The sequence below is a fragment of the Rhineura floridana genome, chromosome 11 (genome assembly GCF_030035675.1).
Source record: "Rhineura floridana isolate rRhiFlo1 chromosome 11, rRhiFlo1.hap2, whole genome shotgun sequence".
Classification (NCBI taxonomy): domain Eukaryota; kingdom Metazoa; phylum Chordata; class Lepidosauria; order Squamata; family Rhineuridae; genus Rhineura; species Rhineura floridana.
The window spans coordinates 11,374,306-11,389,258 of NC_084490.1; the positions used below are offsets into that span (position 1 = coordinate 11,374,306).

The following is a 14,953-nucleotide window of genomic DNA, read 5'->3' on the forward strand; positions in this document are numbered from 1 at the left end:
ATTTTGAGTCTGGACTTTGTTCATTGAAATATTATAATCTAATAGGTTTTGTATCGTCAAGATTCTATACTTTGATATACATTGAATGTATACAGCAATATACCTTACTCTGATTTTTAATTCTTTTTCTCTGATTCTAATATAATGCCTAAAGCCTCCTAAAGTGCATTTAAAAGTAGCAGAGTGTAAGATACCAATAAATAGCATTTTAAACAAATATTCCACCGTCTGATTTCCCATTAATTTTCCTGATACCCCTCAAGACCTAAGAAACATTAGGTGGAATCTCTAAACATTAAAACCCACCTATTCTGAGAACAGCTATTGGAAACCTACAAACTTAGGTAAGCTAACTCCTGTCACTTAAGGGGTCTGCCCATAACTCTCTCCATTCAGGCAGGCAAGAGGCATTGTCACAGTTCAAAGACACATTTAATGAAGACATAAGAGGACTGTGTGGATCACAGTTGGTGAGGGATGTGGACTTTAGTGGGGGCATGGGCTGGGACAGACTTGAAAAGAGAAAAGCTTTGAGGGCCTGAGGTTCCCACCCTTGGCTTAAACATTGAGATATAATGTGAACCGATAATGAATCTGTCAATATCACCATCTGTATCTCACTTTGAACAGTAGTAAGACTTTGTATTCTCTTCTACAGTTTCCCTGTTTCTGATAAACCTCTCATTTGTCTAATTTGAGTACCTTCCCTCATTTGCCCTTAATGTATTAAAGTGTTCCTCATTATCCTTGCAATTGTCCTTGTTTCAATATGGCCATGTCAAAGTTTGTTGTAGTTATTCTATTGTATTTCGGCATAGGGATATCTTGTTGCAGGCCTCCTCCATCCTACTTAAATAAAAGCCTGCCTCCTCACCCAGTTGAAACTTGGACAAAATAGGGTGACCCTCTCCCTTTTTCATCCCAATGAATGGCTCCCCCAAATCTTGGACGTTGCGCATGCAAAGCACGTGTTCTGCAGCACTTCCCATAAGTCTCTCATGATTACAAATCACTTGCTCTCCTACTGAAGAAGACCAGAAAAAAACTTCAGATGAAGTGTGATAAATGTTTTCTTTTGCAGCATTGCAGAGAACCTGCAATTCCAAGTAAGTCATTATCTTACCTGTAATTATCAAACCAATTATGATTGTTTCTACTTGTCCTCCTAATCCCAAGGGAGCTCCAGTAGCCTCTAGCAACAGAATTACCCGAGAGTAAAGGATGCCATTAATACCCCCTTAACCATTCTGAGCTTGGGCTAAAGACAGACAATGGTCCATCAGTCTGACTGCTGATACTTTGTACTATACCATCCCAGCTTTGAATCATTCATTTATGTAACCATTCAAGTCAGGCTGAGCTACTCGCAGACACTGGAAAGACGATGCGAGAAAATGTGAATTTTCTAGAAGGAAGTTGTTCATACAATATGGTATTCATGCTGTTGGGTTTACTGCTACTGTCTGAGGCAATGCATGTTGTTTGTTGTGCTCACTGTAAAATCAGTGACCCTCTTCCAATTCAGCACAAGTATTATCACTCAGGAGACCTCATCATTGGTGGTATAATTTCTCAGATCTTCATGTTTTTCAGCCCGATAACCTTTGAAAGACATCCCTCTCACGAACTCCTTGATGTTGTGTAAGGATTTGGTTTCTTCCTTTTTCTCCCAGAAGTTAGCGGGGGGGAGGGGTCACGTAGCGGCTAACAGATTTGTTAGGCTCAAAACTTTCATGGATCAGAGTTTCATGGATCAGAGAACTCTCATCCACAAAGGTTTTCCTCATAATCAATGTGTTAGTCTTTAAGGTGTCAAAAGGCTCTTTGTTGTTTGAACTTTGGCACATATCTTTCCAGATAGCATTCTCAGGCAGGGTGATCTAGTAATCGTTAATTTTAAAGTGGTGGGAATGATTGGATTTATATTTTTCCCTCTTTCCTTCCTTCTTTTCTTCCTCCATTTTGTCAGATCAGTAAAGCAGGGGTGGGGAACCTAAGGCATGGTGTTAGCCAAAGGTTATTAATTACCACCAATTCTTGATTACATTTTTCTATTTGACAAAATTTCATGGTTGAATTACCAGATTGCAATAAAAGGGAGTGTTTATCAACGGTCAGTCATCATCAAACTTTAGAGAAGACAGACACAAAATGCCTTTTTAATGCTTTTTCTTGATCAATGAAAGTATTATCAGAAATACTTCATTGCACGCATCCTATTCTAATGATCTAACATCATAATCAAATAGGTGGTATAGTATTCCAGAACAGCATTAATTTTACTTAATACTTAAGGGAACCAGGTAAGAATCTTCCCAAGCCAGGAGCTATTGTGGTTATATGAGATGTGGTCCCTTTTCAAGTGTGTGTTCGTGTGTGTGTGTGTGTGTGCACGCGTGTGTGCAGGTATCACCCCAAAGGCTAAGACTCAGCTGTTGATACGTTTTTCTCAAAATCCCTGGATGGGTCCCAGCTCTTTTGCACTTTATAGCATGTCAAAGACTGAGGATTAACCCTCATCTGTTTCTAGCATGCTGTGCTGTCTTGGTGCTGTCTCCTGTCTGAACCCTAATATCCTCATTTAAGCCATGTCATTTGTCTACACCTTTCTCCATATCACTTCATTACATGTCCTTAACATGTTCACTGTTTCTGCTATCTCTGCTTTACACTGAAATCAGCCTACTACTTCCACTATGGACTGTTTTAAAAGGTTTATGGTTCAGTGAACCTAAACAGTCTTAGTTATTTCATCATCTAAATTCCCTTCTTCTGTATTTGATTCCTTAGCTTAATGGATCAATATTTCTATCATATCGTAAAGCCTTTGCAGTAGCTGGTATTTTACTCTATATTGTTTTTTTAGAAGTCCTATCATAGAATATACTGCATTTCTGAGGACCTTCTAAATAGTTGCTTAAACAGGAATGGGGGCCCTGGACTGAAAAGGGTCCCACACCCCAGCTGTAGAATGACTGCCTAGTTTAGGAACAATGATACCTGTATTATCTGTGTTTTGTTTCAGTGTATTTACTGTAATAACTCTTGGGGGCATTATTTAAATGAATACCGCACCCATTGTAATTAATTTTATGAAATGTATGTCTGTGGCTAGATTTATCGACTGATTCATTTAAAATTTTATCCTCAGCTTTTATTGTGCTATGCATGAGATATATCTGTTGCAGGTATTGTGTTAGTTTAGATCACCCTGAATGACATCTGGTCTTGGATTAAGTATGTTTTTAAGAATTTGCAGTGAAATCCTAAACATGTCCAGTCACACAAATAAGTCCCACTGAGTTCTATTGGAATTAATCCTAGGTAAGTGGATGGCGATGTAAATTTATACAATTTTGTTGGTTATTCTCAAGAACTTCTTCAAGGCTATTGCTGCAGGTTTGGGGCTGCCTCTTGACTGACTGGTTGGCATTGCACTATTCATTAGCAGTGCAGGATTTGCAGCCTGGTTTTGTTGGATATTCCATGTTGAACTCACCTAGGACAGACCTCTGTTGCATGTTCTACTGTTTCTTCTGTTGACTATACTTTCACTGCATCGTTTTCTCTCGTAGATTCTTTTTTGTCATTACTGGTAGGAATTTCATCATCTTCAGAAGTATAGAGCAGCAGTGCAATCCTGCACATATTTTCTCTAAAGTAAACCTCACTGAGTTCAATGGGACTTACTCCCATGTAAGTGTGCATGGCTGAGGGGGAATGTCCCCCACCCCATGAGAGCCACATTCTTTGGGGGAAAATCTGTTGGGGACTGCACACCAGCAGGTAGATGGGCCAGTGGCAAAAGTGGACCCACCCCAGAACCACCACTTCACACTTTCTATCTCACACAGACCCATGCATTCATGCACACACCCAAAGACATGCAGGCATACACACACACACATTCCATAGTGGCTTCTCTGCTCTCTCACCCCATACATACGCTTTCTCTTTTTTCTTTCTCCCTTCCCCATTATCTTCCCCCTCTTGTCTCTCTCCCCTCTTTGCTCCCTCATTCTCTGCTTCTTTCTCTCCACTCCTAGCAGACCACCTCCTCACCCACCCCATGCAGCAATTCAGATTTTAAAACCAGCTTCCTGTGGAACTAACGGAAACAGTTCTGTTGAGCCAAATTGCTCAACAGGGAAGGCAAGGCCTGAGATGGGAGGCTGTGGACCTGAGGTCCTGTAGCCAAATTTGGCATTTGTACCAGTTATACCCCATTCCTGGTATATTAGGATTTAGCCTACTGAAACGATGCATTTCTTGCTCTGCTATCCTTTTTTTCTGATGAGGCTGCATGCATATTTCATATTTTTATATGACTGTGGGAGTGGGTTTGGATGATATTTGTGAAGCCCCTTCTGGCTTGTAATTGTGTGCTCAATAGAGATACAGTCTGTGGTGGTGAGACCTGCTAGACTGACCAAACCAGTTTCCTTTGCATAAGGTAGAATCATAGAATAGTAGAGTTGGAAGGGGCCTATAAGGCCATCAAGGCCAACCCCCTGCTCAATGCAGGAATCCAAGTCAAAGCATTCCCGACAGATGGCTGTCCAGCTGCCTCTTGAATGCCTCCAGCGTCTGAGAGCCCACTACCTCTCTAGGTAACTGGTTCCATTGTCGTATGGCTCTAACAGTTAGGAAGTTTTTTCTGATGTCTAGTCGAAATCTGGCTTCCTGCAGTAGCCAAGAGAGATCTTGTCGTTAGTGGAACTCTTTTCTAAGGAGAGGTCCTTCTGGAGTCAAGGAGAGGCTTGTGTATTTTAAGCTGTGGGCACGTTAGTCACCTAGAACAAAGTGTTTCCATTGGTCACACCTAAAAGGGCAATGGGTTGATCTGCCAACCAGTTGTGAAATCTGTTTGAAGCTGAATTTTTAAAAATATGCACTTGAGCAAATTCCTCCAGGTTTTACAGTAAAAAAGGTGTGGGGTTTGACTAGCATTGTGTGGCCCGTTTTCAGAAAAGAGAAGTGGAGACACACTGGAACCAGCAGAATGGTGTGTATCTACCCTTAGTCTCATCTTGGGGTGAAGCTGGAACAACAGCTTGTTTGCTCTGTGTCTGCTATGGAAGCAAGATCTGATGGACTATTAATGCTGAGAACTCCCCCATCTTAAGCTCAGGTTGTGAATATGTGTAAATAAATCCTTACATCTTATAAGACACCAGAGTCTCTGCTGACCTTCTTTCCAAGGAAACCAAACCCTGGGTAAGCACAGGATCCCCAGGAAGTCTTGCACTGCTCAGATATTGAGTTGGCATGCAATAATACTTTAGGGTTCAGTCCTTACTCGATGATGATGATGATGACTGGAATGGTTCATCTCTTTGAGTTAGAGAAGTGAAGTTCTGCTCTACCTTGTCTGCCAGGAGAACACAGTGACTGAATATCATGAAGTTATACTACCTGAATTGGGGTTGTAGCAGGAGCAGCAACAGTAGGTTGCATCCAATTTTACTCCTATTCAGGTTGTAACTATTAAAAATAATAGACATGACTAACTGTGATCCATTAATTTCAGTAGGTCTACTCTGAGTAGGACTTGGTTGGGTACAATCTAGAAGTAGTAGTAGTAATTGTAGTGAATTCAGCTGGTGTCCTGCGTACACTGATGAACACTCCTACCGGAACATAACCATACAGTGATTTCAGTCTGTGAAGTGCCACACAATTCCCACATCCCATATTTCTGTCTACTAAATACGACACTTCTCTCTTTAAGACATCTCTGGAAATCAAATGTTCACTTTTCTAATCCATGTGGAAGTCAGTCATCCATTTTGATGTCCCATCCAGGGACAGCAAGTCCATCTAAAGATATTTCTAGAACACAACAGCACAGGAGAAGTTTTAAATCCATAAACCAAAGCCAATCTCAATCAAACTAAGCTTTTGAACTTAGATTTTAAATGTTGTACATGAGTGTTTACATGTGGCTTCCAAGTAATCTGGGTTCTAAGCATTCTGTATTGTCACAGTTCCACTGTTCCATCACACTACACTGACCTGGGGCATCTATTTCAGTTATACCCAAAGTGATGAAATCCACATGTCATTTCCCATTACCGGCTAGACAGCCAATAGTTGTTGATGATGGGCATTGTAGTCTAGTAATACCACTTAAACAACACTGAGCAAAAATATTTGCTAAATATACAGTATATTGAATGGAAATGTACGACATATATTTTTGAAGCTAAGGCACTATAATGCAGCATAGACATCTCATTGCAGACTGATGACCCAGACATACCAGCACATCCTGGCTTTTGTATTTGCTGTACAGGAGATAAATGAAAATCTACAGATCTTAGCCAACCACTCTCTGGGCTTCCACATCTATAACAGCTATTTTGCTGCAAGCTGGACCCACCTTGCCTCGATGGAACTTCTCTCCACACGCAACAGATTAATCCCCAACTACAAGTGTGATGTGTGGGATAAAACAGTAGCTGCCATTGGGGGACCTAATTTAGATGTGTCTTTCGTTATGACAGTTATTCTGTCTCTCTACAAGATTCCACAAGTAAGATGTGTGTCTGAATATGCCAGCTCAGTTTCTGTGGATTTTGGTATGACGTTTTGTGTTATAGAGATAGAAATAATCACTCTAGAGGCACATCTTAGATGCTGCTTAAAGGACAAATCCTGACAGAGAAAGAGATTCCTTTTGGTTCATTCATTCTAAGAACAGCCTCTCAAATCCACTTTCTTGTCTATGGATGTCATCAAAGAAGGAGAAGACTAGTAAGCAACAGGATTTTGAAATAACTCCTATTTATTTTCTTTATTCTCCTTACAGCTCAGATATGGCTCTGCTCCAGTGATGCCTGATCAAACCCAAGAAGCTTTCTTCCAGCAAATGTTCCCAAATGGAGAACAGCAGTATATGGGGATTCTCCATTTGCTGCTGCTTTTCAGGTGGACCTGGATTGGAGTGGTTTGTATAGAATATGATAGTGGAGAGAGTTTTGTGCAGACTGTGGTTCCCAAGTTTTGCAAGAGTGGTATTTGCTTTGAATTTATAGAATTTTTGAATAAATTGAGAAGGTTCAGCACGGACAGTTTTTATGCTTTTACGACAGCGTTCCAAACATACAAGAATATTCTGAAAAGCACTACGAATGTTGTGATCATAGACGGAGACATTAAAACTATGCTAATTTTGAGAATGTTTCCTCAGATTTCAGACATTGAGGACACGCCAATGAAGACAAAAGGGAAAGTCTGGATTATGATGGCCCAGATGGAATTCACATCACTTTCCTTTCAAAGAGATTGGGGCATAGACATCATCCATGGTGCGATATCCATTGCAATCCACTCAAAGGAGATTTTAGGATTCCAGAAATTTGTTCAGATGAGAAATCCTAACGTGGAGAAAGATGATGGCTTTATTAGGGTTTTCTGGGAAACAGTATTTAACTGTCAGTTCTCTAACTCAGAGAAAAATGAGTTTGATGTGGAGATCTGCACTGGGGATGAGAAGCTGGAGACTCTTCCCACATCTGTTTTTGAAATGAGCATGATTGGCCATAGCTACAGTATCTACAATGCAGTCTATGCTGTGGCACATGCTTTGCATGCCATGCATTCATCGAAATTCAAGAGAAGAGCAATGGTGGTGAGAGGAAGATGGAAGCATCTAAATCAACAGCCGTGGCAGGTAATGCACTGAGCTCATCCCGGCCCAGTGAAAGGACCAGCCAAGTGAAAGTGGTGACTGCTCCATCTGCTTATCCAATCTGATTCTTAGTACTGGGCTGCTCATTGCTTCCCACCCTTACTGCTGTCCATGCCACTCACCCTTGGAAACAATGCAAGGGTTCTGCCAGGATGGGGCTGAGTGCCTCTTGCAGGGCACATTGATCAGGGTCCTAAGCTCTTCATATTCACATGTGGAACAACTGTTCCTAGGCTGTATAGCAACTGAGAATACTCCTTCCTTATCAAAGTTGGTATTTTGCCATCCAGCTGCTGGTATCATTATAGCTTTCTTTTTCAGCCAATTCACTGGTGCACTTTTGTATGATTGCATTATATTGTTTATTTTTAGTGGCTTAGTGGTTAGAGTGCTGGACTTCAACCTGGGAGACCAGGGTTCAAATCCCCACAGCCATGAAGCTCACTGTGAGACCTTGGGCCAGCCACTGCCTCTCAGCTTCACAGGGAGGCAATGGTAAACCACCTCTGAATACCGCTTACCATGGAAACCCTATTTGTAGGGTCGCCCTAAGTCGGGATCAACTTGAAGGCAGTCCATTTACATATATTGTTTTGGACAGCAACACTTTGCTTGCTCATGTTCAGTTTGTGATCAAACTCAATTAAGAGTATTAGGCAACCAAATGCAGAATATAACAAAAGGAAATACGGACTAAAAACAACCAAGCAGCACAGTATAATACAATACAGATGTGTACATTCATAGAGGTAAATGCCCTTGATTTTTTTACACGTCTAGAAGATCAGAGATGGGAAACCTCAGGCCCTGGAGGCAACTATGGCTCTCTAGGCCTCTCTGTCTAGCCCTTGGGACTCTCCTCAGACCACTCCCTCTCCCCAGGGCACATCTCTCACTGGCTCTGCTTTGCACCCTGAGCATCGTTGCCTGACTGGAATGTGCCCTTTGGAATAATGCCTCTCAGCTAGCTGGAAGGAGGATAGAGAAAAGAGTGTGCAAGTGTGTAGAAACTACCCTACTGTACATTTGTAAAATTTACTTGTGTTGCTCCACCAACTTTTGCCTCTGGCTCTGCTCATAACTTGCACATGACCTTTGAAGGTTGCACAGAAGGCAGCCATGAGGCCCCACCTGTGATGTACATGGTTCTTAACAAGGGAGATTCGTAATCCTGATTTTTTTTTACAGCTCAGCAACACTGAACAGGAGGCATTTATTTATTTATTACATTTATAGACCACCCCATAGCCAAAGTTCTCTGGGCGGTTTACAGAAATTAAAAACACTGAACATTAAAAACAAATATACAATTTAAAAACCATATGAAGTTTAAAACCGTGAAGCACAAATAAACTAGGGAGAAGACCTGGGGTCAGAGCTCTGCATATGCTGTTAGAATGCCTGGGATAAAAGGAAAGTCTTGATCTGGCACCAAAAAGATAACAATGTTGGCACCAGGTGAACATCATTGGGGAGATCATTCCATAATTTGGGGGCTACCACTGAAAAGGCCCTCTCCTGTGTTGCCAGACTCCAGCTTCCCTTGGAGTAGGCACCTGGAGGAGGACCTTTGATGTTGAGAGTAGTGTACGGGTGGGTTCATGTCAGGAGAGGCATTTTGTCAGGTATTGTGGTCCCATGCCGAGTAAGGCTTTATGGGTTAAAACCAGCACCTTGAATCAGGCTCAGAAACAGCCAAGGCAAGCAGGCCAGAATCAGTTTTATATGTTTGAACTGTCTGATCCCTGTTACCAATCTGGCCACTGCATTTTCCACAAGCTGCAGTTTCCGAACTGTCTTCAAAGGCAGCCCCACATAGACCGCACTGCAGTAATCTAATTTAGAGGTTACCAGAGCGTGGACAACTGAACAACAGGCCTGAGTTGAGAAACATGACTGGGAAACTTATGGAAGTATCCTGTCTCACCACAGAAGATCAAATAAAGAGATGGAAGCGTTAAGGTTCTATTGCACAGTTTGAGTGAGAATGAACTGAATGCATATTGTCATTGGTATTATATTGGTCATAATAACTGCAGTGATGAGGCCAATGACACAAATGATCATAATGACACTGGGCTGCTTAAATAGACATACAAATAACATGCACAAAGCTTTTAAAGGGACTACAAATGTCACTTGTGAAATATTATTACTTTCTTGTATATTATATCTCCACATTATATCTCCACATTACTTGCCTTTTTGTTGTTTGAATTTAGCTTCACCACTACCTGAGAAGTGTCTCATTTAATAACAGTGCTGGGGAAGAGGTTTCCTTTGACCAAAGTGGGGAATTAGTAGCTGGATATGATGTTATCAACTGGGTGACATTTCCAAACCGGTCCTTCTCGAGAGCCAAAGTTGGAAAGGTAGACCCCAACGCTCCCCAAGACAAAATGTTGAGCATTTCTTTAGATGCCATTGTATGGCCAACCCCATTTAACCAGGTATGGTCAATACATGGGTCACAGTGCATAAACTGATTTGACCATTTCTCAAGAAGCTGTTCACTCTTACTTCTAATGCTGTGTTGTATCCTTTTGGTGAGCTCATTCTAACCACCATTTTATATACCAAATGTTCACTTAGACAAAGTCTGAGTTGAATGACATTACTGAGCATTGGATTCTAAAACTGTAATTCAGAGGGAGGTAACATTTTGCTGGTGAAGGCCAAATGTGGTTGTTGGTGTGCAGTAGGGGGAACCATATGCCAGTGGGAGTGTCCAGAGGTGGCAGTGGGAGCTGGCATTAGGGAGAGGCTGCCCTCATTAACTCGCACACATACTTCAGGAAGACACACAAAAAGGGGGGAAGGATTAACACACTTCTCCTCCATCCTTCATGTGATTTTCCCCATTACGTCCATGCTTCCCCCAATACCCTCAAACTGTACTTTGATCCACTGGGGAAGTGTTGTTCACATGTAGGCAAAGGCATGCAGAATGGCAACAAAATTGCACAATAGGTAGGGGGGAATTTCGCATGTCATGCCAGCCCACTAGACAATTTCACAAATGTATTTTCAGAATGTTTCAACATTCATCACTTCCCTTTTCATACAGACACAACCCCTTGCATTGTGTAATGACGTCTGCAAACCGGGTTATAGCAAGAGAAAGAAGGAATTGGAGCCATTTTGCTGCTATGATTGCTTTCCATGTCCAGAAGGGAAGATTTCAAACCAAACAGGTACAAGATGTCATGTCCAAAATTGGTTCATGAACACTCATTTCCTTTATGTTTAAAAGATGGTTAGCATATAAGTAGTGGTGGTTGTGACAAGGGGATTCATTCTAAAGTATCCACTTTAGTATACCTAACTCTAGTGCATGGAATCCAATTTCTCTGAAAGGTCTGTGTTTCTAATCTCTAGTTTGTGATGGCAGTTTCAGATTTTCCTTGCAGGGATGCAGGAAAATTTGGTTCGGTTCTATTGTTGTTGTTATTATTGCTACTACTACTACTAAACTACTATTACCAGCAGCAGCAGCAGCAGCAGTAGTAGTGACTTTTCTTTCAGAAAAGCAACTTACAAAAAACCTACCTAATTTGTACTTCCTGAAACAATACACAAGGTATAATACAACTACACTTGAAAATTCACACTTCTCTGAGTTGTGTGATGCAGCTTTCCAACCAAGTAATGTGTAAAAAGAAATGTGTGTGTGAGGGGGAAATGTGCATTAAAATGTACCTATTAGGGGAAAGAACAAAGTTCATTATATGAAGGCAAATTGCTTGCAAAAACATGAATATTAGGGGAAATTCTGAAGAATTGTATATTAGCAGAAATTTGTACTAAAATGCTGATGAATATTCATAACAATTTTTTAACAAATGCAAACTGATGCTGAAATGTAGAGAACTGAACATTAGAAAAATGAGACACTGAAACAGAAATCAATTGGCCCATTGCGACTCACAGGGCCCTAAAATCTGGAGTGTTCCATGTTCATTTCTGCATGTGGACTTTTGCAAATATAATTGTTTGAAAATGGTGCAAACTGGTTTTGAACTCCCTGACTCTGTGCAGTGCTTTGAAATATAGATTACTATAAGGCACTGTGTGCAACATTTTCTTGTATAGCAAATATGTCTTCTTTTTTTAGATATGGATGACTGTTTTCGGTGCCAAGATGATCACTATCCAAACAAAGGCCAGGATTTATGCATTCCAAAAGAGATCAGCTTCTTGTCTTATGAAGAACCTTTGGGGATCACTTTGACTACTTTTGCCCTTTCCTTTTCTTCTATCACAGTTTTGGTGCTTTGGATCTTCATTAAGCACCGGGAAACTCCCATTGTCAAAGCTAACAACCGAAGCCTCACCTACACTCTCCTCATCTGCCTCTTGCTCTCCTTCCTTTGTGCTCTGCTATTTATTGGTCAACCTGAGAAACTGACATGTCTCCTTCGCCAAACTGCTTTTGGCATCGTTTTCTCTGTGGCAGTTTCTTGTGTTTTGGCAAAAACCATCATTGTGGTTCTAGCTTTCATGGCCACCAAGCCTGGGTCCAATATGAGGAAATGGGTAGGGAAAAGGTTGGCCATTTCTGTTGTGTTTTCTGGCTCCCTGATTCAAGCCACTCTTTGTATTGTATGGCTGGCAACCTCTCCCCCTTTCCCAGATTTAGACATGCACACAATGACTGAAGAGATTGTTTTGGAATGTAATGAAGGCTCACTCATCATGTTTTACTCTGTCCTGGGCTATATTGGTTTCCTGGCCTTGACCAGCTTCATGGTGGCTTTCCTAGCGAGAACATTACCAGACAGTTTCAATGAAGCCAAGTTCATCACCTTCAGCATGTTGGCCTTTTGCAGTGTTTGGGTGTCCTTTGTTCCAACCTACTTGAGCACCAAAGGAAAATACATGGTTGCAGTGGAGATCTTTTCCATATTGGCCTCCAGCGCTGGGCTGCTGGGCTGCCTCTTTTTCCCTAAATGCTACATCATTCTGTTAAAGCCTACGCTTAACAACAGAGAGCAGCTAGCGATAAGAAAGCATTAATGCATCTGAAATCAGTAATTCCCAGTCTGGATAAAAGTTACTGCTGGGCTGGAAATACTTCCTGATGTTTGCAGTCTTACCCTGTTGATGTGAAAGCTCTGAAGAGACATCTTCATCTCCTTTTCACCTTACCAGAAGAGAGCCTAAAAGGGGTGGCGGGAACGGTGTTTCCTGTGTTTTTTTCAGTTGACATGCCATGGATTAAAACCCAGTTTTCACATCATAGTTTCCTCTCACTCCACACCCTTGCCATTGTTATCCTTTCAGCATGGCCATAAGAATTTATCTTGATTAATGCATGGTACACAGGTACAATGAATTAACAAATTCACCTTAAGCAAAATACAGATTTTAGATTCCCCCTTCTGTCTTTCCTTTCTATAGTAGGAAATATTGTTGCAAGTTACAGAGGTAAGCCTTGGCTTTAGGCTACCGTGCTAGATCAGGGAGTACCCCCAAACTGTGTGCCTGATCTTTCAGAGGGGAAGACAACCCCATCCAAAATAGAATGAATGCCAATTTCCCAGACAAGAAAAACTCTCAACCACCCACCCACAGTGTCTCTATCTTATCCATGTTCAGCTTCACTTTTTTGGCCCTCCTCCAGTCCATTATTGTCTCCAAAAGAGATTCATCACATCTGCAGCCTCTCTTGACTTCAGTGATAGACATACAGACTTGACTATAATCAGTGTACTGATGATACCACCCTTGGATCACCTCAGTCACTGGCTTCATATAAATATTAACGGGCATCAGGTATAAATTGGAACCTTTTGGGTCCCAACAGTACAAGTGCCATGAGGTTGATCAGAAGCCCCCAATTATACTTTTTGAAACCAACACTGCAGGTAACAGCAATACAACTGTATCACCTTGGCCCCCACGCCAAGCCCACAGAACCAATCCAACACTATGCCATGGTCAATGGCAGAGCTTGGAAAAGTTACTTTTTTTGAACTACAATTCCCATCAGCCCCAGCCAGCATGGTCACTGGATTGGGCTGATGGGAGTTGTAGTTCAAAAAAGTAACTTTTCCAAGCTCTGGTCAATGGTATCAAAAGCTCCTGAGAGGTCCAGGAGAATCAAAAGGAACACACTCCCCCATATCTTTCCATCCATCAGTGCTATCAAGGCTGCTTTGATGCCAAAGTTTGCCAACATCTAGCCTGTAATGGGTCTGAATAGTTCATTTCATCCAAGAGTGCCTAGAACTGAATCACCACCAATAGAGGAAGGAACTGAATCACCACCATCATTTTGAGCATCGTGCCCCAAAAGGAACAGGCAATATTTGTTACAGTCTTCAGGACCCAGAGAGGGTTTCTTAAGGAGTGGACATAGGGCTGCCTCTTTCAAAGTAGCCGAGACCATTCCCTTTTGCAAGGCCGTATATATCACTTTCTAGTTCCCCTCAGTCAATCCTCTGCGGGTCAGAGAAAATGGTCAAGAATACTGGAGGTGGCCCAAATTCCCCCAAGCATTTTATCCTTTGCATTTGCAATCAATTGAACAGCCTTTTTTTGTTGTGAATGCACAGGATTGGGGATTCTTATGGACTCCCCTTTGCCCATTAGCTATCCAGATTCCTTATATGTCAGTCATCACCTGAGCTTTCACTATCACCAAGAGCAGCAGTCTGAGACAGGCAGGCTAATGGCCAGAGATCCTATCCAAGAATTTACTTAGGACTCAGGATATATCAGGAAAAAATGGGAGTCCAACAGCGGAATATCTTAATTAGTATTATGCTATTTATTTCTTATACATTGTCATCTTTCACAAATAATGCAGTCAATGGCCGTAGCCATTGCAGCCATAGCCAGAGGATCAGAATCTATGACCATACACATCACATTACAAGGGGTTTACCTCAATCATATTACATGTCATAACAGTACATGCCATACATTACTCTCTCAAATACAGTAAGTAATCGTCCTGCCCAAATCTGATGAACTGTCGCACTCAATTCTGTGAGTTTTTCTCTTTTGATTAAAGTAGTAGATACATCAAAAGCTTTGCAACTCATCAACATAGCAACGCTTTCTAGGAACTCTTGCCCTGACTAACACTGACGAAGCTTGTCTTCACAGCCCACAGACGTTGGCTTAGCAACTTCCCCTCCTCTGCACCCACTTAAGTACACTTGGCTTTCATGCACAGACGATGGCTCCTCCGTAACTCTGTCCATTGAACCTCGTTCTTCTGAAGCCTCCGAGTGTGAGGTGAAGGGGGCTAGG

General features: G+C 41.7%; 1 protein-coding gene across 1 annotated transcript; it reads left to right on the top strand.

The window, feature by feature from the left end:
- Positions 1–1,429: 1,429 nt before the first annotated feature.
- LOC133366658 (vomeronasal type-2 receptor 26-like) lies at positions 1,430–12,709 on the top strand. Its single transcript, XM_061589991.1, has 6 exons — positions 1,430–1,641; positions 6,358–6,535; positions 6,812–7,675; positions 9,916–10,143; positions 10,761–10,887; positions 11,808–12,709. The coding sequence occupies exons 1-6, from the start codon at positions 1,430–1,432 to the stop codon at positions 12,707–12,709; spliced, it is 2,511 nt and encodes an 836-aa protein (XP_061445975.1).
- Positions 12,710–14,953: the final 2,244 nt, after the last annotated feature.

What these genes read in the sequence shown, in the direction of transcription:
- LOC133366658 (XM_061589991.1), top strand. Translation starts at nt 1,430, where the DNA reads ATGGTATTCATGCTGTTGGGTTTACTGCTACTGTCTGAGGCAATGCAT. An exon ending in CACGAACTCCTTGATGTTGT is followed by an intron (nt 1,642 to 6,357) that starts GTAAGGATTTGG and finishes CATCTATAACAG; the next exon opens with CTATTTTGCTGCAAGCTGGA. An exon ending in TAAATCAACAGCCGTGGCAG is followed by an intron (nt 7,676 to 9,915) that starts GTAATGCACTGA and finishes GTTTGAATTTAG; the next exon opens with CTTCACCACTACCTGAGAAG.